Genomic DNA, 24,391 nt, shown 5'->3' with positions numbered 1-24,391 from the left:
GGTTATATGGAGCCATATGGGGTTTTATGGGGATTTATAGGGTTTTATGGGGTTATATGGGATATATGGGGTAGCATGGGCTTCTATGGCTTTATTTAGGGTCATATGGGGATTTATGGGGTTATAAGGGGATATATGGGGTTATATGGGCTTATATGGGATTATATGGGAATAGATAGGGTTATGTGGGACTATATAGGGTTATATGGGAATCTATAGGGTTGTATGGGTTTATATGGGATATATGGGGTAGTATGTGCTTCTATGGGGTTTTGTAGGGTCATATGGGGTTATATGGGTTTATATGGGGTCATATGGGGTTATATGGGGTTTTATGGGGATATATGGTTTTATATGGGATTATATGGGGTTATAAGGGGCTATAAGGGATATATGGGAATAAATGGGGTATATGGGATTATATGGGGTTATATGAGGTTATAAGAGGCTGTATGGGGTTATATGGGGATATATTGGGATATATGGGATTATATGGGGTTATATGGGGATATATTGGGATATATGGGATTATATGGGGGTTGTATGGGGTTATATGGGGTTATATGGGGTTATATTGGGATATATGGGATTATATGGGGGTTGTATGGGGTTATATGGGGTTATATGGGGTTATATGGGGTTATATGGGGTTATATGGGGTTGTATGGGGTTGTATGGGGTTATATGGGGATATATGGGGTCACATGGGGTTATATGGGATTATATGGGATTATGTGGGATTATATCGGGTTATATGGGGTTATGTGGGATTATATCAGGTTACATGGGGTTTTATGGGATTATATAGGGTTATATGGGATTATGTGGGATTATATTGGGTTATATGGGAATATATAGGATTATGTGGGGCCATATGGGGTTTTATGGGGATATATAGGGTTTTATGGGGTTATATGGGATATATGGGGTAGTCTGGGCTTCTATGGGGTTATATAGGGTCATATGGGGATATATGGGGTTATATGGGGTTATATGGGGTTATATGGAATCTATAGGGTTGTACGGGTTTATATGGGATATGTGGGGTAGTATGGACTTCTATGGGGCTTTGTAGGGTCATATGGGGATATATGGGGTTATATGGGGTCATATGGGGTTATAAGGGGATATATGGGGTTATGTGGGTTTATTTGGGGTTATATGGGAATATGCAGGGTTATATGGGAATCTATAGGGATGTATGGGGTTATATGGGATATATGGGGTAGTATGTGCTTCTATGGGGTTTTGTAGGGTCATATGGGGTTATATGGGGTTATATGGGTTTATATGGGGTTGTATGGGGTCATATGGGGTTATATGGGGTTTTATGGGGATATATGGTTTTATATGGGATTATATGGGGTTATAAAGGGCTATAAGGGATATATGGGAATAAATGGGGTTATATGGGATTATATGGGGTTATATGGGGATATATTGGGATATATGGGATTATATGGGGGTTATATGGGGTTATATGGGGTTGTATGGGGTTATATGGGGATATATGGGGTCACATGGGGTTATATGGGATTATATGGGATTATGTGGGATTATATCAGGTTATATGGGGTTTTATGGGATTATATAGGGTTATATGGGATTATGTGGGATTATATTGGGTTATATGGGAATATATAGGATTATATGGGGTTATATGGGGTTTTATGGGGATATATAGGGTTGTATGGGGTTATATGGGATATATGGGGTAGCATAAGCTTCTATGGCTTTCTTTAGGGTCATATGGGGACTCATGGAGATGTATGGGACAAACGGGGACGTGGGGTCACGTGATGCCGTCGGTGACACACGGTCACGGTGCCGGACAGACGTGGTGACACGTGGTCACGTGACACGCGACCCCACAAACCATGGGGTGCCGCTCTCCGGCCCTATGGAGGCTGACGGGGACTTGGGGACACGAGTGGGACCGGAAGCAACGTGAGGCTCTATGGGGTCTCTATGGGGTCTATGGGGTCTATGGGGCCCCTATGGGGTCCCTATGGGGTCACTATGGGGTCTTTATGGGGTCTGTGGGGTCTTTAGGGGGTCTCTATGGGGTCTTTATGGGGTCTGTGGGGTCTTTAGGGGGTCTCTATAGGGTCTTTAGGAGGTCTTTAGGGGGTCTATGGGGTCTGTATGGGGTCTGTATGGGGTCTATGGGGTCTATGGGGCCCCTATGGGGTCCCTATGGGGTCACTATGGGGTCTTTATGGGGTCTGTGGGGTCTTTAGGGGGTCTCTATGGGGTCTTTATGGGGTCTGTGGGGTCTTTAGGGGGTCTCTATAGGGTCTTTAGGAGGTCTTTAGGGGGTCTATGGGGTCTGTATGGGGTCTGTATGGGGTCTATGGGGTCCCTATGGGGTCTTTATGGGGTCTGTGGGGTCTTTAGGGGGTCTCTATGGGGTCTCTATGGGGTCTTTAGGAGGTCTTTAGGGGGTCTTTAGGGGGTCTGTGGGGTCTCTATGGGGTCTATGGGGTCTGTATGGGGTCTATGGGGTCCCTATGGGGTCTTTATGGGGTCTTTATGGGGACTGTGAGGTCTCTATGGGGTCTTTAGGGGGTCTTTAGGGGGTCTATGGGGTCTTTATGGGGTCACTATGGGGTCTTTATGGGGTCTGTGGGGTCTTTAGGGGGTCACTATGGGGTCTTTAGGGGGTCTTTAGGGGGTCTATGGGGTCTTTATGGGGTCTGTATGGGGTCTATGGGGTCCCTATGGGGTCTTTATGGGGTCTTTATGGGGACTGTGAGGTCTCTATGGGGTCTTTAGGGGGTCTATGGGTCTCTATGGGGTCTCTATGGGGTCTTTAGGGGGTCTTTAGGGGGTCTATGGGGTCTATGGGGTCTCTATGGGGTCCTTATGGGGTCTGTGGGGTCTTTAGGGGGTCTCTATGGGGTCTTTAGGGGGTCTTTAGGGGGTCTATGGGGTGTATGGGGTCTCTATGGGGTCTTTATGGGGTCTGTGGGGTCTTTAGGGGGTCCCTATGGGGTCTCTATGGGGTCTTTATGGGGTCTGTGGGGTCTTTAGGGGGTCTATGGGGTCTATGGGGTCTCTATGGGGTCTTTATGGGGTCTGTGGGGTCTTTAGGGGGTCTCTATAGGGTCTTTAGGGGGTCTTTAGGGGGTCTATGGGGTCTGTATGGGGTCTGTATGGGGTCTATGGGGTCCCTATGGGGTCTTTATGGGGTCTTTATGGGGACTGTGAGGTCTCTATGGGGTCTTTAGGGGGTCTATGGGGTCTCTATGGGGTCTTTATGGGGTCTGTGGGGTCTTTAGGGGGTCTCTATGGGGTCTCTATGGGGTCTTTAGGGGGTCTTTAGGGGGTCTATGGGGTCTCTATGGGGTCACTATGGGGTCTTTATGGGGTCTGTGGGGTCTTTAGGGGGTCTCTATGGGGTCTTTAGGGGGTCTTTAGGGGGTCTATGGGGTCTCTATGGGGTCACTATGGGGCTCTATGGGGCTCTATGAGGCCTGTGTGGTCCCTATGGGGTCTATGGGGTCACTATGGGGTCTGTGGGGTCTCTATGGGGTCACTATGGGGTCTTTATGGGGTCTATGGGGTCACTACGGGGTCTCTATGGGGTCTGTATGGGGTCTATGGGGTCTGTTTGGGGTCACTATGGGGTCTCTATGGGGTCTCTATGGGGTCTTTAGGGAGTCTTTAGGGGGTCTATGGGGTCTATGGGGTCACTATGGAGTCTTTATGGGGTCTGTGGGGTCTTTAGGGGGTCTCTATGGGGTCTTTAGGGGGTCTTTAGGGGGTCTATGGGGTCTATGGGGTCTCTATGGGGTCTTTATGGGGTCTGTGGGGTCTTTAGGGGGTCTCTATGGGGTCTCTATGGGGTCTTTATGGGGTCTGTGGGGTCTTTAGGGGGTCTCTATGGGGTCTTTAGGGGGTCTTTAGGGGGTCTTTAGGGGGTCTGTATGGGGTCTTTATGGGGTCTATGGGGTCTATGGGGTCACTATGGGGTCTTTATGGGGTCACTATGGGGTCTTTAGGGGGTCTCTATAGGGTCTTTAGGGGGTCTTTAGGGGGTCTTTAGGGGGTCTATGGGGTCTCTATGGGGCTCTATGGGGTCTGTGGGGTCTGTATGGGGTCTATGGGGTCCCTATGGGGTCTTTATGGGGTCTTTATGGGGACTGTGAGGTCTCTATGGGGTCTATGGGGTCTATGGGGTCTCTATGGGGTCTTCATGGGGTCTGTGGGGTCTTTAGGGGGTCTCTATGGGGTCTTTAGGGGGTCTTTAGGGGGTCTATGGGGTCTCTATGGGGTCTATGGGGTCTTTATGGGGTCTTTATGGGGTCTTTATGGGGACTGTGAGGTCTCTATGGGGTCTTTAGGGGGTCTTTAGGGGGTCTATGGGGTCTATGGGGTCTCTATGGGGTCTTTATGGGGTCTGTGGGGTCTTTAGGGGGTCCCTATGGGGTCTCTATGGGGTCTTTAGGGGGTCTTTAGGGGGTCTTTAGGGGGTCTATGGGGTCTCTATGGGGCTCTATGGGGTCTGTGGGGTCTGTATGGGGTCTATGGGGTCCCTATGGGGTCTTTATGGGGTCTTTATGGGGACTGTGAGGTCTCTCTGGGGTCTTTATGGGGTCTGTGCGGTCTCTATGGGGTCTTTAGTGGGTCTTTATGGGGTCTATAGGGGGTCTATGGGGTCTCTATGGGGTCTCTATGGGGTCTTTAGGGAGACTTTAGGGGGTCTATGGGGTCTATGGGGTCACTATGGGGTCTTTATGGGGTCTGTGGGGTCTTTAGGGGGTCTCTATGGGGTCTTTAGGGGGTCTTTAGGGGGTCTATGGGGTCTCTATGGGGTCACTATGGGGCTCTATGGGGCTCTATGAGGCCTGTGTAGTCCCTATGGGGTCTATGGGGTCACTATGGGGTCTGTGGGGTCTCTATGGGGTCACTATGGGGTCTTTATGGGGTCTATGGGGTCACTACGGGGTCTCTATGGGGTCTGTATGGGGTCTATGGGGTCTGTTTGGGGTCACTATGGGGTCTCTATGGGGTCTCTATGGGGTCTTTAGGGGGTCTTTAGGGGGTCTATGGGGTCTATGGGGTCACTATGGGGTCTTTATGGGGTCTGTGGGGTCTTTAGGGGGTCTCTATGGGGTCTTTAGGGGGTCTTTAGGGGGTCTTTAGGGGGTCTATGGGGTCTCTATGGGTCTCTATGGGGCTCTATGGGGTCTGTGGGGTCTGTATGGGGTCTATGGGGTCCCTATGGGGTCTTTATGGGGTCTTTATGGGGACTGTGAGGTCTCTATGGGGTCTATGGGGTCTATGGGGTCTCTATGGGGTCTTCATGGGGTCTGTGGGGTCTTTAGGGGGTCTCTATGGGGTCTTTAGGGGGTCTTTAGGGGGTCTATGGGGTCTCTATGGGGTCTTTAGGGGGTCTATGGGGTCTTTATGGGGTCTTTATGGGGTCTTTATGGGGACTGTGAGGTCTCTATGGGGTCTTTAGGGGGTCTTTAGGGGGTCTATGGGGTCTCTATGGGTCTCTATGGGGCTCTATGGGGTCTGTGGGGTCTGTATGGGGTCTATGGGGTCCCTATGGGGTCACTATGGGGTCTTTATGGGGTCTGTGGGGTCTTTAGGGGGTCTCTATGGGGTCTTTATGGGGTCTTTAGGGGGTCTATGGGGTCTATGGGGTCTGTGGGGTCTCTATGGGGTCTCCCTGGGGTCTCTATGGGGTCTTTAGGGGGTCTCTATGGGGTCTATGGAGTCTTTAGGGGGTCTACGGGGTCACTATGGGGTCTGTGGGGTCTCTATGGGGTCTCTATGGGGTCCCTATGAGGCCTGTGGAGTCCCTATGGGGTCTATGGGGTCTCTATGGGATCTCTATGGGGTCTATGGGGTCCCTATGGGGTCTGTGGGGTCTCTATGGGGTCCCTATGGGGTCTCTATGGGGTTCCTATGGGGTCTATGGGGTCTTTATGTGGTCTGTGGGGTCTCTATGGGGTCTCCCTGAGGTCCCTATGGGTCTTTATGGGGTCTATGGGGTCTTTATGGGGTCCCTATGGGTCCCTATGGGTCTCTCTGGGGTCCCTATGGGTCCCTATGGGGTCCCTTTGGGTCCCTATGGGGTCTTTATGGGGTCCCTATGGGTCTCTATGGGGTCTGTATGTGTCTTTATGGGGTCCCTATGGGTCTCTCTGGGGTCCCTATGGGTCCCTGTGGGTCTCTATGGGGTCTGTATGGGTCTTTATGGGGTCCCTATGGGTCCCTATGGGTCTCTATGGGGTCCCTCTGGGGTCCCTATGGGTCTCTATGGGTCTCTATGGGTCTCTATGGGGTCTCTATGGGGTCCCAATGGGTCCCAATGGGTCTCTATGGGGTCTGTATGGGTCTTTATGGGGTCCCTATGGGTCTCTATGGGGTCTCTATGGGTCGCTATGGGTCTCTATGGGGTCTGTATGGGTCTTTATGGGGTCCCTATGGGTCCCTATGGGTCCCTATGGGTCTCTATGGGGTCTCTATGGGGTCTGTGTGGGGTCTATGGGATTCCTATGGGGTCTATGGGGTCTATGGGGTCTCTATGGGGTCTCCCTGAGGTCCCTATGGGTCTTTATGGGGTCCCTATGGGTCCCCATGGGTCCCTATGGGTCTCTATGGGTCCCTATTTGTCCCTAAGCTCCCTATAGGTCCTTATGGGTCCCTATGGTGTTTGGGTGTTTCTATGGGTCCCTATGGGTCCCTATGGGTCCCTATAGATCTCTGTGGGTCTCTATGTGTTCCTATGGATCTCAATGGGGTCCCTATAGATCTCTATGGGTCCCTATGGGTCCCTATAGATCTCTGTGGGTCCCTATGGGTCCCTATGGGTCCCAATGTGTCCCTATGGGTCCCCATGGATCCCAATGGATCCCAATGATTCCCTATGGGTCCCAATGGTTCCATATTCATCTCTATGGGTCCCAGTGGATCCCTATGGGTCCCTATGGGTCCCAATGTTCCCCTATGGGTCCCTATAGGCCCCTATGGGTGCCAATGTTCCCCTATGGGTCCCTATGAGTCCCTATGGGTCCGTATGGGTCCCAATGTTCCCCTATGGGTCCCAATGGATCCCAATGGTTCCCTATGGATCTTTATGGATCCCTATGGGTCCCTATGGGTCCCTATGGGTCCCTATGGCTCCGAATGGATCCCTATGGGTCCCTATGGGTCCCAATGTGTCCCAATGGGTCCCAATGAATCCCTATGGGTCCCTATGGGTCCCAATGGGCCCCAATGTGTCCCAATGGGTCCCTATGGGTCCCCATTCATCCCTATGGGCCCCAATGGATCCCTATGGGTCCCTATGGGTCCCAATGTTTCCGTATGGGTCCCAATGTGTCCCAATGTTTCCCTATGGATTCCAATGGGTCCCAATGAATCGCTATGGGTCCCTATGGGTCCCAATGGGTCCCAGTGAATCCCTATGGGTCCCCATTCATCCCTATGGGTCCCAGTGTGTCCCTATGGGTCCCAATGGACCCAATGTTTCCCTATGGGTCCCTATGGGTCCCCATTCATCCCTATGGGCCCCAATGGATCCCTATGGGCCCCAATGGGTCCCAATGAATCCCTATGGGTCCCTATGGGTCCCAATGGGCCCCAATGTGTCCCAATGGGTCCCCATTCATCCCTATGGGTCCCAGTGTGTCCCTATGGGTCCCAATGGTTCCCTATGGGTCCCAATGGATCCCTATACATTCCTATGGGTCCCAATGTTTCCCTATGGGTCCCTATGGGTCCCAATTGGCCCCAATGGGTCCCAATGTTTCCTATGCGTCCCAGTGGGTCCCAATGGGTCCCAAAGGTTCCCTATGGGTCCCAATGTGTCCCTTTGTGTCCCTATGGGTCCCAATTGGTCCCAATGTTTCCCTATGGGTCCCAATGGGTTTCTATGGGTCTCTATGGGTCCCAATGGATCCTTAAGACTCCCAATGGATCCCAATGATTCCCTATGGGTCCCTATGGGCCCCAATGGGTCCCTATGTGTCCCTATGTTTCCCAGTGTTTCCCTATGGGTCCCAATGTTTCCCTATGGCCCCAATGGGTCCCTATGGATCTTTATAGGTCCCTATGGGTCCCACTGGTTCCCTATAGGTCCCTATTCATCCCTATGGGTCCCAGTGTTTCCCTATGGGTCCCTATGGGTCCCTATGGGTCCCAATGTTTCTCTATGTGCCCCAAAGGGTCCCAATGTGTCCCTATGGGTCCCAATAGGCCTCAATGGGTCCCAATGTTTCCCTATGGGTCCCAATGTTTCCCTATGGGTCCCAATGGATCCCTATGGGTCCCAAAGCGTCTCAATGTGTCCCAAAGGGTCCCAATGGGTCCCAATGGGTCCCTATGGGTATCTATGGGTCCCAATAGGCCCCAATGGGTCCCAATGGATCCCTAAGTGTCCCAATGTTTCCCTATTGGTCCCAATGTTTCCCTATGGGTCTCTATGGGCCCCTATGTGTCCCTATGGGTCCCAATGGTTCCCTATGGATCCCTATGGATCCCAAAGGTTCCCTATGGGTCCCAATGGGTCCCAATGTTTCCCTATGGGTCCCAGTGGGTCCCAATAATTCCCTATAGGTCCCAATGGTTCCCTATGGGTCCCAATGGTTCCCTATGGGTCCCTATTCATCCCTATGGGTCCCAATGGATCCCTATACATCCCTATGGGTCCCAATGTTTCCCTATGGGTCCCTATGGGTCCCAATGATTCCTATGTGTCCCAGTGGGTCCCAATGGGTCCCAAAGGTTCCCTATGGGTCCCAATGTTTCCATATGGGTCCCTTTGTGTCCCAATGGGTCCCAATGGGTCCCAATGTTTCCGTATGGATCCCAAAGGGTCTCAATGTGTCCCTATGGGTCCCAATGGGCCTCAATGGGTCCCAATGTTTCCCTATGGGCCCCAATGTTTCCCTATGGGTCCCAGTGGGTCCCAATGTTTCCCAATGATTCCCTATGGGTCCCTATGGGTCCCTATGGGTCCCAATGGGTCCCAATGTTTCCCTATGGGTCCCAATGGGTCCCAATGGGTCTCTATGGGTCTCTATGGGCCCGACTTTGTCCTTATGGGTCCCTATGGGTCCCAATGGATCCCTATGGTTCCCTATTCATCCCTATGGGTCTCTATGGGTCCCAATGGATCCCAATGATTCCCTATGGGTCCCAATGGTTCCCTATGGGTCCCTATTCATCCCTATGGGTCTCTATGGGTCCCAATGGGTCCCAATGGTTCCCAATGGGTCCCAATGTTTCCCTATGGGTCCCAAGGGGTCCCAATGTTTCCCTATGGCTCCCAATGGGTCTCAATGGTTCCCAATGATTCCCTATGGGTCCCTATTCATCCCTATGGGTCCCTATGGGTCCCAATGCATCCCTATGGCTCCCAATGGGTCCCTATACATCCCTATCGGTCCCTATGGGTCCCAATGTTTCGCTATGGGTCCCAATGTTTCCCTATGGGTCCCAGTGGGTCCCAATGGTTCCATAGGGGTCCCAATGGGCCCCAATGGGTCCCAATGCTTCCCTATGGGTCCCAATGTTTCCCTATGGGTCCCTATGGGTCCCACTGTGTCCCTATGGGTCCCAGTGGGTCCCAATGGATTCCAATGGTTCCCTATGGGTCCCAAAGGTTCCCTATGGGTCCCTATTCATCCCTATGGGTCCCAATGGTTCCCTATGGGTCCCAAAGGTTCCATATGGGTCCCAATGCTTCCCTATGGGTCCCAATGGGTCCCAATGGTTCCCTATGGGTCCCAATGTTTCCCTATGGTTCCAATGGGTCCCAGTGGGTCCCAATAATTCCCTATGGGTCCCTATGGATCCCAAAGGTTCCCTATGGGTCCCTATTCATCCCTATGGGTCCCAATGGTTCCCCATGGGTCCCTATGGGTCCCAATGGGTCCCAAAGGTTCCCTATGGGTCCCTATGGGTCCCAATGGTTCCCAATGGTTCCCTATGGGTCCCAAAGGTTCCCTATGGGTCCCAATGGTTCCCAATGATTCCCTATGGGTCCCAATGGTTCCCTATGGATCCCAAAGGTTCCCTATGGGTCCCAAAGGTTCCCAATGATTCCCTATGGGTCCCAATGGGTCCCAATGTTTCCCTATGGGTCCCTATGATTCCTATGCGTCCCAGTGGGTCCCAATGGGTCCCAATGTTTCCCTATGGGTCCCAATGTTTCCCTATGGATCCCAAAGGTTCCCTATGGGCCCCAATGGGCCTCAATGGGTCCCAATGTTTCCCTATGGGTCCCAGTGTTTCCCTATGGGTCCCTATGGGTCCCTATAGGCCTCTATGGGCCCCAATGGTTCCCTATGGGTCCCTATGGGTCCCAATGGGTCGCAATGATTCCCTATGGGTCCCAATGGGTCCCAATGCTTCCCTATGGGTCCCAGTGTTTCCCTATGGGTCCCTATGGGTCCCTATAGGCCTCTATGGGCCCCAATGGTTCCCTATGGGTCCCTATGGGTCCCAATGGGTCGCAATGATTCCCTATGGGTCCCAATGGGTCCCAATGCTTCCCTATGGGTCCCAATGCTTCCCTATGGGTCCCAATGTGTCCGAATGGGTCCCAATGGGTCCCAAGGATTCCCTATGGGTCCCAATGGGTCCCAATGATTCCCTATGGGTCCCTATGGGTCCCAATGTTTCCCTACGGGTCCGTATGGGTCCCAATGTTTCCCTATGGCTCCCAATGGCTCCCCATGTCTCCCTCCGTTGTCCGTGCGTCCGTCCGCTCTGCCTTTGCCCCCCCTCTTCCCCCCCCCCCCCTTCCCCCGTTGGCGACGTGGTTTCCTGCAGGCCGCCATGACGCTTCCGCTTCCGCCTCCCCGCGGGGAGGAAGTGAAGGAACCTCCGGGACCCACGGCGTGGGGGGGGCGGCCCCACGGCCCCCATTGCTCAGGTGAGAAGTTGGGGGGGGGGGCGGGGGGAGGGGAGGGGCGAATCTGTGGGGCTGGGGTCAGGGATATGGGGCGGGGGTCAAATCTGTGGGGCTGGGGTCAGATCTATGGGGCGGGGGTCAGAGGTATGGGGCGGGGGTCAAATCTGTGGGTTGGGTGTCAAATCTATGGGGCGGGGGTCAGGCTATGGGTGGGGGTCAGAGATATGGGGCAGGGGTCAGAGCTATGGGGTGGGGATCAGAGCTATGGGGTGGGGGTCAAAGATATGGGGCAGGGGTCAGAGCTATGGGGTGGGGGTCAGAGATATGGGGCAGGGGTCAGAGCTATGGGGTGGGGGTCAGAGATATGGGGCAGGGGTCAGAGCTATGGGGTGGGGTCAAATCTATGGGCTGGGGTCAGAGACATGGGGCGGGGGTCAAATCTATGGGGCTGAGGTCATATCCATGGGGCTGGGGGTCAAATCTATGGGGTGGGGTCAAATCTAGGGGGTGGGGGTCAGAGACATGGGGCGGGGGTCAAATCTATGGGGCTGGGGTCAAATCTATGGGGCGGGGGTCAAATCTATGGGGCTGGGGTCAGAGCTATGGGGCTGGGGCCAAATCTATAGGGCTGGGGTCATAGCCGTGGGCTGGGGGTCAAATCTATGGGGCAGGGGGCAAATCTATGGGACTAGGGTGATATCTATGGGTCTGGGGTCAAATCTATGGGGCTGAGGTCAAATCTATGGGGCAGGGGTCAGATCTATGGGGCTGGGGTCAAATCTATGGAGCTGGGGTCAAATCTATGGGGCTGGGGTCAGAGACATGGGGCGGGGGTCAAATCTATGGGGCTGGGGTCAGATCTATGGGGCTGGGGGTCAAATCTATGGGGCTGGGGTCATAGCTGTGGGGCTGGGGTCAAATCTATGGGGCTGGGGTCAGAGCTATGGGGCTGGGGTCAAATCTATGGGGCTGGGGTCAGAGCTATGGGGCTGGGGTCAGAGCTATGGGGCGGGGGTCAAATCTATGGGGCTGGGGTCAGATCTATGGGGCTGGGGGTCAAATCTATGGGGCTGGGGTCATAGCTGTGGGGCTGGGGTCAAATCTATGGGGCTGGGGTCAGAGCTATGGGGCGGGGGTTAAATCTATGGGGCTGGGGTTAAATCTACGGGGTGGGGGTCAGCTCTATGGGGCTGGGGTCAAATCTATGGGACTGGGGTCAAATCTATGGGGCTGGGGTCAAATCTATGGGGTGGGGGTCAGAGCTATGGGGCGGGGGTCAAATCTATGGGGCTGGGGTCAGAGATATGGGGTGGGGGTCAGATCTATGGGGTAGGAATCATATCTATGGGGCGGGGGTCAAATCTATGGGGCTGGGGTCAAGGATATGGGGCAGGGGTCAGAGCTATGGGTGGGGGTCAAATCTATGGGGCTGGGGTCAGGGATATGGGGCGGGGGTCAAATCTATGGGCTGGGGTCATAGCTGTGGGCTGGGGGTCAAATCTATGGGGCTGGGGCAAATCTATGGGGCAGGGGTCAGAGCTATGGGGCTGGAGTCATAGCTGTGGGCTGGGGGTCAAATCTATGGGGTGGGGGGCAAATCTATGGGGCTAGGGTGATATCTATGGGTCTGGGGTCAAATCCATGGGTCTGGGGTCAGATCTATGGGGCTGGGGTCAAATCTATGGGGCTGGTGTTAGATCTATGGGGCTGGGGTCAGAGCTATGGGGCTGGGGTCAAATCTATGGGGCTGGGGTCAGAGCTATGGGGCTGGGGCCAAATCTATAGGGCTGGGGTCATAGCTGTGGGCTGGGGGTCAAATCTATGGGGCAGGGGGCAAATCTATGGGACTAGGGTGATATCTATGGGTCTGGGGTCAAATCTATGGGGCTGGGGTCAAATCTATGGGGCAGGGGTCAGATCTATGGGGCTGGGGTCAAATCTATGGAGCTGGGGTCAAATCTATGGGGCTGAGGTCAGAGACATGGGGCGGGGGTCAAATCTATGGGGCTGGGGTCATATCCATGGGGCTGGGGGTCAAATCTATGGGGCAAGGTCCCATATCTATGGGGTGGGGTCAAATCTATGGGGTGGGGGTCAGATCTATGGGGCGGGGGTCAAATCTATGGGGCTGGGGTCATATCCATGGGGCTGGGGTCAAATCTATGGGGCAGGGTCCCATATCTATGGGGTGGGGTCAAATCTATGGGGTGGGGGTCAGAGCTGTGGGGCTGGGGTCAGGGATATGGGGCGGGGGTCAGAGCTATGGGGCAGGGTCCCATATCTATGGGGCAGAGGTCAAATCTATGGGGCTGGGGTCAAATCTATGGGGCTGGGGTCAGAGACATGGGCTGGGGGTCAAATCTATGGGGTGGGGGTCAAATCTATGGGGCTGGGGTCAAATCTATGAGGTAGGGTCCCATATCTATGGGGCTGGGGGTCAAATCTATGGGGCTGGGGTCAGAGCTATGGGGTGGAGGTCAGATATATGGGGCTGGGGTCAAATCTATGGGGCAGGGTCGCAAATCTATGGGGCAGAGGTCAGATCTATGGGGCTGGAGTCAAATCTATGGGGCAGGGCTGCCATCTATGGGGCAGGGATCAAATCTATGGGGCTGGAGTCAAATCTATGGGGCACGGTCGCAAATCTATGGGGCAGAGGTGAAATCTATGGGGCTGAGGTCAGATCTATGGGGCAGGGCTTCCATCTATGGGGCAGGGCTGCCATTCATCCCAAGCCCCGCCCCCTCTTTAAGCCCCTCCCCCTCAAACCGGAAACCCGGCCTCTCCCACCACCGGAAGTCCCTCCTCCTTTCAAACCGAAACTTCTCCTCCTCCCGGAAGTGAATTTGACTCCCCCTTACAAAGGAAGTCCCGCCCCGTCTTCCGCCCTGACCGTTCCTTTCACACCTAACCGGAAGTCCCGCCCACTCCAACCGGAAGTCGCGTTAAACCACAGGGAGAATCCCCACCCACGTGTTGAAGTCCACCCGACTCACAGAACCGGATGTCCCGCCCCTTAAAACCGGAAGTCTCCCTCCAGTGCAATCAGAACCCAATCCACGCACAACCGGAAGTCCCGCACCCCCCACAACCGGAAGTCCCGCAACCCCCCCCTTAAAACCGGAAGTCCCAGCTACCATTAAGAGACAACCCCGACCCAACCCAACCGGAAGTCCCGTCCCTCCTCTACCGGAAGTCCCGCAAACCCCCCTCAACCGGAAGTTCCGTGACCCCCCCCCTTTAAACGGAAGTCCCCCTCCCACAACCGGAAGTCCCAGCTACCCCCTCCACAGCCGGAAGTCCCTTCCCCCCCCACAAGCGGAAGTGCCTTCCCCCCAAAAACCGGAAGTTCCGCACACCCCCCAAACCGGAAGTCCCTTACGCCCCCTCTCAACCGGAAGTTCCTCACTGCCCTCAACCGGAAGTCCCGGCTACCCAAAAGTGACAGCCCCGCCCCCACTCCTTACTCCAGCCCCGCCCTTCTCCCCCACCCAACCGGAAGTCCCGTCCCTTCACAACCGGAAGTCGTGTCCCACCAGAACCGGAAGTCCCGCACCCCCCCCTTTCAAACATCACCGGGAACTTCTTCATTCCCTTCCACTCAACCGGAAGTCGCACGCCGCCCACCCACCCCCAACCGGAAGTCGCGCCCAACCGCAACCGGAACTCCCTCCCACCCATTTCAGGAGCACTTCCGTTCCCGCTCCGCCCCTCCCCCCGCCTCCCGCCATGGACGCGACGTACGCGGTGGTCAACAAGGGGCGGGGCCGGGGGAAAGGATGCGTCACTTCCGGTGGAGAGCAGGCCACTTCCGGTCGAGTCCACGCCCCTTCCTCCCGAGAGCTCCCGCAATCCGGGCTGGACCACGTGACCCGCGACCACGTGCGTTTCGATGGAGACCACGCCCCGTTCTTCGGAAGCCCCGCCCCGCCGCGAAGCCCCGCCCACTGCGGGGAGCCAATGGGAAGTAAGAGACGCGAGCGGCCAATCGGGAGCGCTGCTGCAGTTTGGGGGGGGGGAAGGGGGGCGGGGCCAACGCCGCGGGATCCGATTGGATGGAAGGGATGAAAGGGGGCGGAGTCTGAATGAGTGGGAGGTGGGGCGAGACCGGAAGTGGGCGTGGTTTAAGCTGATTGAAGGGGGAGTGGCCGGCCTTGGGGGCGGGGCTTAGAGGAGGGGTTGCGGCTGATTGGTTGGCGGGCTTATAAAGGGGCGTGGTCTGATTAGAGGCGTGGCCTAAAGGGGGGCGTGGCGTGAGGGAGGGCGTGGCCTAAAGGCAGCGCAACGCGATTGGTCAGATGGTCTTAGGTGGGCGTGGCCTTAGGGGCGGCGCTTAGAGGAGCGACCTCGGCTGATGAAAGTAGGCGGGGCCTAAAAGGGGGCGGGGCCGTAGGGCGCCGGAAGTGGGCGTGGCTTAGAAAGGGAAGTGGCGTAGAAATGGGCGTGGCCTGATTGAGGGGCGGGGCCACGAGTAGGCCTTTCTGATTGGTCAAATGGCCGTAAAGGGGGCGTGGCATCCTTGGTGGGCGGGGCTGATAGAAATTGCCTCTTCTGATTGGTGGGTGGTACCTTTTAACGGGGCGTGGCCAACAAAGGGGCGTGGCCTGAGGTTGGGGCCCTCACCTGATTGGTCAGATGGCCGTAGGTGGGCGTGGCCTTGTTGGTGGGCGGGGCTTAGAGAAATGGCCTCAACCGATTGGTGGATGGGGTCTAAAATGGGGGCGTGGTCTGATTGAGGGCGTGGCTTAAAGGGGGGCGTGGCTTAAAAGCGGCGTGGCCTGATGGGGGGCGTGGTTTAAAGGTGGCCTTAGGTGGGAGTGGCCAGCATGGAGGGCGGGGTTTGTAAACAGGGCCTCGTCTGATTGGAGGGTGGGGCTGTAAAGGGGGCGTGGCCCCATGGGGTGCGTGGCCTAAAGGGGGGCGTGGCTTAAGTGTGGGGGCCGAGAGCGGAAGTGGGCGTGGCCGGCCTTGGGGGCGGGGCTTAGAGAAGCGGGCGCGGCTGATTCAATGGAGGCGGGGCCTAAAAGGGGGCGTGGCTACGGAAGGGGAGTGGCGTAAAGGGGTCGAGACCTGATTGGTTGGATGGCCTGAAAGGGGGCGTGGCCTGCTTGGTGGGCGGGGCTTAGAAACGGGCTTCAAATGATTGCAGGGCGGTGCTTAGAAAAGGGGCGTGGCCAGACCGAGGGGGCGTGGCCATAAATGCGCCTTTCTGATTGGCTAGAGGGCAATGAAAGGGGGCGTGGCCTGCTCGGTGGGCGGGGCTTATGGAAGGTGCCTCATCCAATAGGTGGGCAGGGACCAAAAGAGGGGCGCGGTCTGTTAGGGGGGGGCGTGGCCTACAAGGGGGCGTGGCTTAGAAAGGGGCGTGGTGTAACGCGATTGGTCACGTGGCCTTAAAGTGGGCGGGGCTTAGAAACGGGCATCGACTGAAGGGGGGCGGGGCTTCGAAAGGGGCGTGGCCTGATTGAGGGGCGTGGCCAGGAGTGAGCCTTCCTGATTGGTTGGATGGACTGAAAGCGGGCGTGGCCTGCTTGGAGGGCGGGGCTTATAGAAGGGGCCTCGTCTGATTGGTTCGTGGGGCTTAGAAAAGGGGCGTGGCTTGAGTGGGTGGTGCGGCCTGAAGGATTTCTATGGGATTCTATGGGGTTCTATGGGGTTTTATGGGGTTCTAATGGGTTCTATGGGGTTCTATGGGGTTTTATGGGGAATCTATGGGGTTTTATGGGGTTTTATGGGTTTTTATGGGGTTCTAATGGGTTCTATGGGGTTCTATGGGGTTTTATGGGGAATCTATGGTGTTTTATGGGGTTCTATGCGATTCTATGGGGTTTTATGGGGTTTTATGGGGTTTTATGGGGAATCTATGGGGTTTTATGGGGTTTTATGGGGTTTTATGGGGTTCTAATGGGTTCTATGGGGTTCTATGGGGTTTTATAGGGTTCTATGGGATTTCTATGGGGTTCTATGGGGCTTTATGGGGTTTTTTGGAAATCTGTGGGGTTCTATGGGATTCTATGGGGTTCTATGGGGTTCTATGGGGTTCTATGGGGTTTTATGGGGTTTTATGGGGGATCTATGGGGTTCTATGCGGTTTTATGGGTTTCTATGGGGTTTTATGGGGTTTTTTGGAAATCTTTGGGGTTCTATGGGATTTTATGGGGTTTTCTGGGGTTTTATGGGGTTCTATGGGGTTCTATGGGGTTCTATGGGGTTCTACGGGGTTTTATGGGGTTTTATGGGGTTTTATGGGGAATCTATGGGGTTTTATGGGGTTTTATGGGATTCTATGGGTTTCTATGGGGTTTTATGGGGTTTTTTGGAAATCTTTGGGGTTCTATGGGATTTTATGGGGTTTTCTGGGGTTTTATGGGGTTCTATGGGGTTCTATGGGGTTCTATGGGGTTCTACGGGGTTTTATGGGGTTTTATGGGGAATCTATGGGGTTTTATGGGGTTTTATGGGATTCTATGGGGTTCTATGGGGTTTTATGGGGGATCTATGGGGTTCTATGGGGTTTTATGGGGTTTTATGGGGTTCTATGGGGTTCTATGGGGTTTTATGGGGTTTTATGGGGTTCTATGGGATTCTATGGGGTTCTATGGGGTTTTATGGCAATCTATGGGGTTCTATGGGGTTTTATGGGGTTTTTTGGAAATCTGTGGGGTTCTATGGGATTCTATGGGGTTCTATGGGGTTTTATGGGGTTTTATGGGGTTCTATGGGGTTTTATGGGGTTCTATGGGATTCTATGGGGTTTTATGGGGTTTTTTGGAAATCTGTGGGGTTCTATGGGGGATCTATGGGATTCTATGGGGTTTTATGGGGGATCTATGGGGTTTTATGGGGTTTTATGGGATTCTATGGGGTTCTATGGGGTTTTATGGGGGATCTATGGGGTTCTATGGGGTTTTATAGGGTTCTATGGGATTCTATGGGGTTCTATGGGGTTCTATGGGGTTTTATGGCAATCTATGGGGTTCTATGGGGTTTTATGGGGTTTTTTGGAAATCTGTGGGGTTCTATGGTGTTTTATGGGGTTCTATGGGGTTCTATGGGGTTCTATGTGGTTTTATGGGGTTTTCTGGGTTTTATGCGGGATCTATGGGGTTCTATGGGGTTTTATTGGGGATCTATGGGGTTTTATGGGGTTTTATGGGGTTTTATGGCAATCTATGCGGTTCTATGGGGTTCCATGGGGTTTTATGGTGGATCTATGGGTTTCTATGGGGTTTTATGGGGTTCTATGGGGTTTTATGGGGTTTTATGGGATTCTATGGGGCTTTATGGGGTTTTATGGGGTTCTATGGGGCTTTATGGGGTTTTATGGGGTTCTATGGGATTCTATGGGGTTCTATGGGGTTTTATGGGGTTCTATGGGGCTTTATGGGGTTTTATGGGGTTCTATGGGATTCTATGGGGTTCTATGGGGTGTTATGGGGTTCTATGGGGTTTTACGGGGTTGTTTGTGGATCTATGGGGTTCTATGGGGTTTTTATAGGGGATATATGGTATTGTATGGGATTCTATGGGGTCACTGTGGGATTTTATGGGGTCAGAGCATTCTATGGGGTTCTATGGGGTTCTATGGGGGATCTATGGGGATCTATGGGGTGTCTTTGGGGTTTCTATGGGATTCTATGGGGTTCGATGGGGTTCTATGGGGTTCCATGGGTTTCTATGGGGATCTATGGGATCTATGGTGTTCTATGGGGTCACTGTGGGATTTTATGGGGTCAGGGCATTCTAAGGGGTTCTATGTGGTTCTATGGGGTTGTATGAGGTTTTATGGGGTTCGATGTAGTTCTAGGGGGATCTATGGGGTTCTATGTGGTTCTATGGGGTTCTATGGGGTTCCGTGGGGTTCTGTGGCGTTCCATGGGGTTCTATGGGGTCACTGTGGGATTTTATGGGGTCAGAGGGTTCTATGGGGTTCTATGGCTTTCTATAGGGTTCTATGGGGATCTATGGGGTTGTATGGGGTTCTATGGGATTTTTATGGGGTTCTTTGAGGTTCTATGGGGTTCTATAGGGTTCTATGGGATTCTATAGGGTTCTATGGGGTCACTGTGGGATTTTATGGTGTCAGGGGGTTCTATGGGTTTTCTATGGGGTTCCATAGGGTTCTCTGGGGTTGTATGGGGTTCTATGGGGTTCTATGGGGTCTTTTCGGGTTCTATGGGTTCTATGGGGTTCTATGGGTGAACAATGGGGCTCCATGGGTTCTATGGGGTTTCTATGGGATTCTATGGGGTCACCGTGGGATTTTATGGGGTCAGGGCTTCTATGGGGTTCTATGGGGTCTTATGGGATTCTATGGAGTCACTGTGGGATTTTATGGGATCTATGGGGTTCTATGGGACTCTATGGGGTTCTCTGGGATTCTTTGGGGTTCCATGGGGATCTATGGGGTTCTATGGGGTTTTTATAGGGGATATATGGGGTTCTTTGGGATTCTATGGGGTTCTATGGGAATCCATGGGGTTCTACGGGGTTCTATGGGGTTCCATGGGGTTTTATGGGGATCTATGGGGTTTTATGGGGTTCTATGGGGTTCTATGGGGTGGTTATGGGGTTCTTTGGGTTTCTATGGGCTTCTATGGGGTTTTATGGGATCTATTTGTGGATCTATGGGGTTCTATAGGGTTTCTATGGGTTTCTATGGGATTCTATGGGGTTCTATGGGGTTCTATGGGGGATCTATGGGGTTTTACGGGGTTCTCTGGGATTCTTTGGGGTTCTATGGGGATCTATGGGGTTCTATGGGGTTTTTATAGGGGATATATGGGGTTCTATGGCATTCTATGGGGTTCTATGGGGTTTCATGGGGGATCTATGGAGTTCTATGGGATTCTATGGGGTCACTGTGGGATTTTATGGGGTCAGAGGATTCTATGGGGTTCTATGGGGTTCTATGGGGTTCTATGGGATCTATGGGGTGTCTATGGTGTTTCTATGGGATTCTATGGGGTTCTATGGGGTTCTTTGAGGTTCTATCGGGTTCTATAGGGTTCTATGGGATTCTATAGGGTTCTATGGGGTCACTGTGGGATTTTATGGGGTCATGGGGTGTTATGGGGTTCCATGGGGTTTCTATGTGATTCTATGGGGTTTCTATGGGATTCTATGGGGTGTCTATGGGGTTTCTATGGGATTTTATGGGGTTCAATGGGGTTCTATCGGGATCTATGGGGATCTATGCGATTCTATGGGGTCACTGTGGGATTTTTTGGGGTCAGGGCGTTCTATGGGGTTCTATGTGGTTCTATGGGGTTCTATGGGGTCACTGTGGGATTTTTTGGGGTCAGGGCGTTCTATGGGGTTCTATGTGGTTCTATGGGGTTCTATGGGGTCACTGTGGGATTTTATGGGGTCATTGGGTGTTATGGGGTTCCATGGGGTTTCTATGTGATTCTATGGGGTGTCTATGGGATTCTATGGGGTTTGATGGGGTTCTATGGGATTCTATGGGGTCACTGTGGCATTTTAAGGGGTCAGAGAATTCTATGGGGTTCTATGGGGTTCTATGGGGATCTATGGGGTGTCTATGGGGCTTCTATGGGGTTCTATGGGGTTTCATGGGGTTCCATGGGTTTCTATGGGGATCTATGGGATCTATGGTGTTCTATGGGGTCACTGTGGGATTTTATGGGGTCAGAGGATTCTATGGGGTTCTATGGGGATCTATGGGGTGTCTATGGGATTCTATGGGGTTCGATGGGGTTCGATAGGGTTCTATGGGGGTTCCATGGGGTTCCATGGGGTTCTATGGGGATCTATGTGGTTCTATGGGGTTCTATGGGGTCACTGTGGGATTTTATGGGGTCATGGTGTGCTATGGGGTTCTATGGGGTTCCATGGGGTTTTATGGGGATCTATGGGGTTTTATGGGGTTCTATGTGGTTTCTATGGGATTCTATGGGGATCTGTGGGATTCTATGGGGTTCTATGGGTGTTATATGGGATTCTATGGTGTTCCATGGGGTTCTATGGGGTCACTGTGGGATTTTATGGTGTCAGGAGGTTTTATGGGGTTCTATGGTGTTCCATGGGGATCTATGGGGTGCCTATGGGGTTTCTATGGGATTCTATGGGCTTTATGGGGTTTTTATGGGGTTCTATGGGGTTCTATGGAGTCACTGTGGGATTTTATGGGATCTATGGGGTTCTATGGGACTCTATGGGGTTGTGTGGGGTTCTATGGGTTTCTATGGGGATCTATGGGATCTATGGGGTTCTATGGGCTCACTGTAGGATTTCATGGGGTCAGGGCGTTCTATAGAAGTTCCTATAGGGGATCAAGGGGATCTTTATGGGATCTTTGGGGTTTCTGTGGGGTTTTTTATGGGCTCTGTGTCCCCACAGCGCCCCCTGATGGCGCCTATGAAGAAGTGACGCCGCCGGGAGGCAGCGCTGCTCCGCCACTGGGTGAGGAGCCGCCCCACAGCTGCCCCATAGCTGCCCCATAGCCGCCCCACAACTGCCCCATAGCTGCCCCATAGTGGCCCCATAACTGCCCCATAGCTGCCCCATAGCCTCCCAATAACTGCTCCATAGCTGCCCCATAGCTGCCCCAGATGTGCCCTATAGCTGCCCCATAGCTGCCCCATAGCTGCCCCTTAGCTGCCCCATAGCTGCCCCATAGCCGCCCCATAGCTGCCCCATGGCTGCCCCATAGCTGCCCCATAGCCGCCCCACAACTGCCCCATAGCTGCCCCATAGTGGCCCCATAACTGCCCCATAGCTGCCCCATAGCCTCCCAATAACTGCTCCATAGCTGCCCCATAGCTGCCCCAGATGTGCCCCACAGCTGCCCCACAGCTGCCCCATAGCTGCCCCATAGATGCCCCATAACTGCCCCATAGCTGCCCCACTCCTGCCCCATAGCTGCCCCACTTCTGCCCCATAGCTGCCCCATAGCTGCCCCACTTCTGCCCCATAGCTGCCCCATAGCCGCCCCACAGCTGCCCCATAGCTGCCCCACAGCAGCCCCACAACCACCCCATATTTGCCCATAGCTGCCCCACAGCCACCCCATAGCTGACCCATAGCTGCCACACAGCTGCCCCACAGCTGCCCCATAGCTGCCACATAGCTGCCCCACAGCTGCCCCATAGCTGCCCTTTAGCTGCCCCATAGCTGCCCCACATCTACCCCATAGCTGACCCATAGCTGCCCTATAGCTGCCCCATAGCTGCCCCATAGCTGCCCCACAGCTGCCCCATAGCTGCCCCATAGCCGCCCCATAGCTGACCCACATCTACCCCATAGCTGACCCATAGCTGCCCTATAGCTGCCCCACAGCCACCCCATAGCTGCCCCACAGCTGCCCCATAGCTGCCCCATAGCTGCCCCACAGCTGCCCCATAGCTGCCTTTTAGCTGCCCCATAGCTGCCCCATAGCCGCCCCATAGCTGACCCACATCTACCCCATAGCTGACCCATAGCTGCCCTATAGCTGCCCCATAGCTGCCCCATAGCTGCCCCATGGCTGCCCCATAGCCGCCCCACAGCTGCCCCATAGCCGCCCCACAGCTGCCCCATAGCTACCCCACAGCTGCCCCATAGCTGCCCCATAGCTGCCCCATAGCCGCCCCATAGCTGCCCCATAGCTGCCCAATAACTGCCCAATAGCCGCCCCATAGCTGCCCCATAGCTGCCCCTTAGCTGCCCCATAGGGATCCTACAGCAACCCCATAGCTGCCCCCTATCTGCCCCATAACCGCCCAATAACCGCCCCATAGCCTCCCCATAGCTGCCCCATAGCTGCCCCATAGCTGCCCCATAGCCGCCCCACAGCTGCCCCACAGCTGCCCCATAGCCGCCCCATAGCTGCCCCACTACTGCCCCATAGCCACCCTTTAGCTGCCCCATAGCCGCCTCATAGCTGCCCCATATCTGCCCCACAGCTGCCCAATATCTGCCCCACAGCTGCCCCATAGCCGCCCCACAACTGCCCCACAGCTGCCCCATAGCTGCCCCACAGCTGCCCCATAGCCGCCCTATAGCTGCCCCATAGCCGCCCCATAGCTGCCCCATAGATGCCCCATAGATGCCCCACATCTGTCCCATAGCCGCCCCATAGCCGCCCCATAGCTGCCCCATGGCTGCCCCATAAGTGCCCCATAGTTGTGCCATAACTGTCCCATAGAAGCCCCATAGCTGCCCCACAGCTGCCCCACAGCTGCCCCATAGCCGCCCCATAGCTGCCCCAGATGTGCCCCATAGCTGCCCCACAGCAGCCCCAAAGCCGCCCCATCTTTGCCCCATAGCCGCCCCACAACTGCCCCATAGCCGCCCCATAGCTGCCCCACTCCTGCCCCATAGCCGCCTGATATTTGCCCCATAGCCGCCCCATAGCCACCCCATAGCTGCCCCACAGCTGCCCCATAGCTGCCCCATAGCTGCCCCATAGCTGCCCCATAGCCGCCCATAGCCGCCCCATAGCTGCCCCATAGCCTCCCCATAGCTGCCCCATAGCCTCCCCATAACTGCCTCATAGCTGCCCCACTGCAGCCCCACAGCTGCCCCATAGCTGCCCCATAGCTGCCCAATATCTGCCCCATAGCCGCCCCATCTTTGCCACATAGTGGCCCTACAGCTGCCCCATAGCTGCCCCATAGAAGCCCCATAGATGCCCCACATCTGCCCCATAGCTGCCCCATATGTGCCCCATAGCTGCCCGATATTTGCCCCATAGCTGCCCCATAGCTGCCCCAGATCTGCCCCATAGCCACCCCCTATCTGCCCCATAGCCGCCCCACCTTTGCCCCATAGTGGCCCCATAGCCCCCCCATAGCTGCCCCACATCTGCCCCATAGCTGCCCCATAGCCGCCCCATAGCTGCCCCATAGCTGCCCCACAGCTGCCCCACAACCACCCCATATTTGCCCATAGCTGCCCCACAGACACCCCATAGCTGCCCCATAGCTGCCCCATAGAAGCCCCACAGCTGCCCCACGGCTGCCCCATAGCCGCCCCACAGCTGCCCCATAGCTACCCCACAGCTGCCCCATAGCCTCATAGCTGCCCCATAACTGCCCCACAGTTGCCCCACGGCTGCCCCATAGCCGCCCCATAGCTGCACCACAGCTGCCCCATAGCTGCCCCGTAGTTGCCCCATAGCAGCCCCATAACTGCCCCACAGCTGCCCCACAGCTGCCCCACAGCTGCCCCATAGCTGCCCCATAGCTGCCCCATAGCTGCCCCACAACTGCCCCATAGCTGCCCCATAGCTGCCCCATAGCTGCACCACAGCTGCCCCATAGCTGCCCCATATCTGCCCCACAGCTGCCCCATCATTGCCCCATAGCTGCCCCACAGCTGCCCCATAGCTGCCCCATGGCTGCCCCATAGCTGCCCCATAGCTGCCCCATAGCCGCCCCACAGCTGCCCCATAGCTGCCCCACAGCTACCCCACAACCACCCCATATTTGCCCATAGCTGCCCCACAGCCACCCCATAGCTGCCCCATAGCTGCCACACAGCTGCCCCACAGCTGCCCCACAGCTGCCCCAT

The 24,391-nt window shown here is 54.8% G+C and overlaps 1 protein-coding gene across 1 annotated transcript in view; it reads left to right on the top strand.

Moving 5' to 3' along the window:
• The first annotated feature begins 1,517 nt into the window (after positions 1–1,517).
• LOC149914656 (tyrosine-protein phosphatase non-receptor type 18-like) overlaps positions 1,518–24,391 on the top strand; it is a 28,199-nt gene continuing 5,325 nt past the window's right edge. Inside the window, exons 1-4 of the mRNA XM_090126662.1 lie at positions 1,518–1,947; positions 10,795–10,897; positions 14,563–14,843; positions 21,239–21,301. Coding sequence (XP_089982788.1) covers positions 1,878–1,947; positions 10,795–10,897; positions 14,563–14,843; positions 21,239–21,301 — 517 coding nt within the window. The 5' untranslated portion in view covers positions 1,518–1,877. The remainder of the gene's footprint in view (positions 1,948–10,794; positions 10,898–14,562; positions 14,844–21,238; positions 21,302–24,391) is intronic.

Source organism: Phasianus colchicus, chromosome 29, assembly GCF_987193195.1.
Source record: "Phasianus colchicus chromosome 29, bPhaCol1.hap1.1, whole genome shotgun sequence".
NCBI classification, from domain to species: domain Eukaryota; kingdom Metazoa; phylum Chordata; class Aves; order Galliformes; family Phasianidae; genus Phasianus; species Phasianus colchicus.
This window is presented reverse-complemented; position numbering and strand designations above follow the sequence as displayed.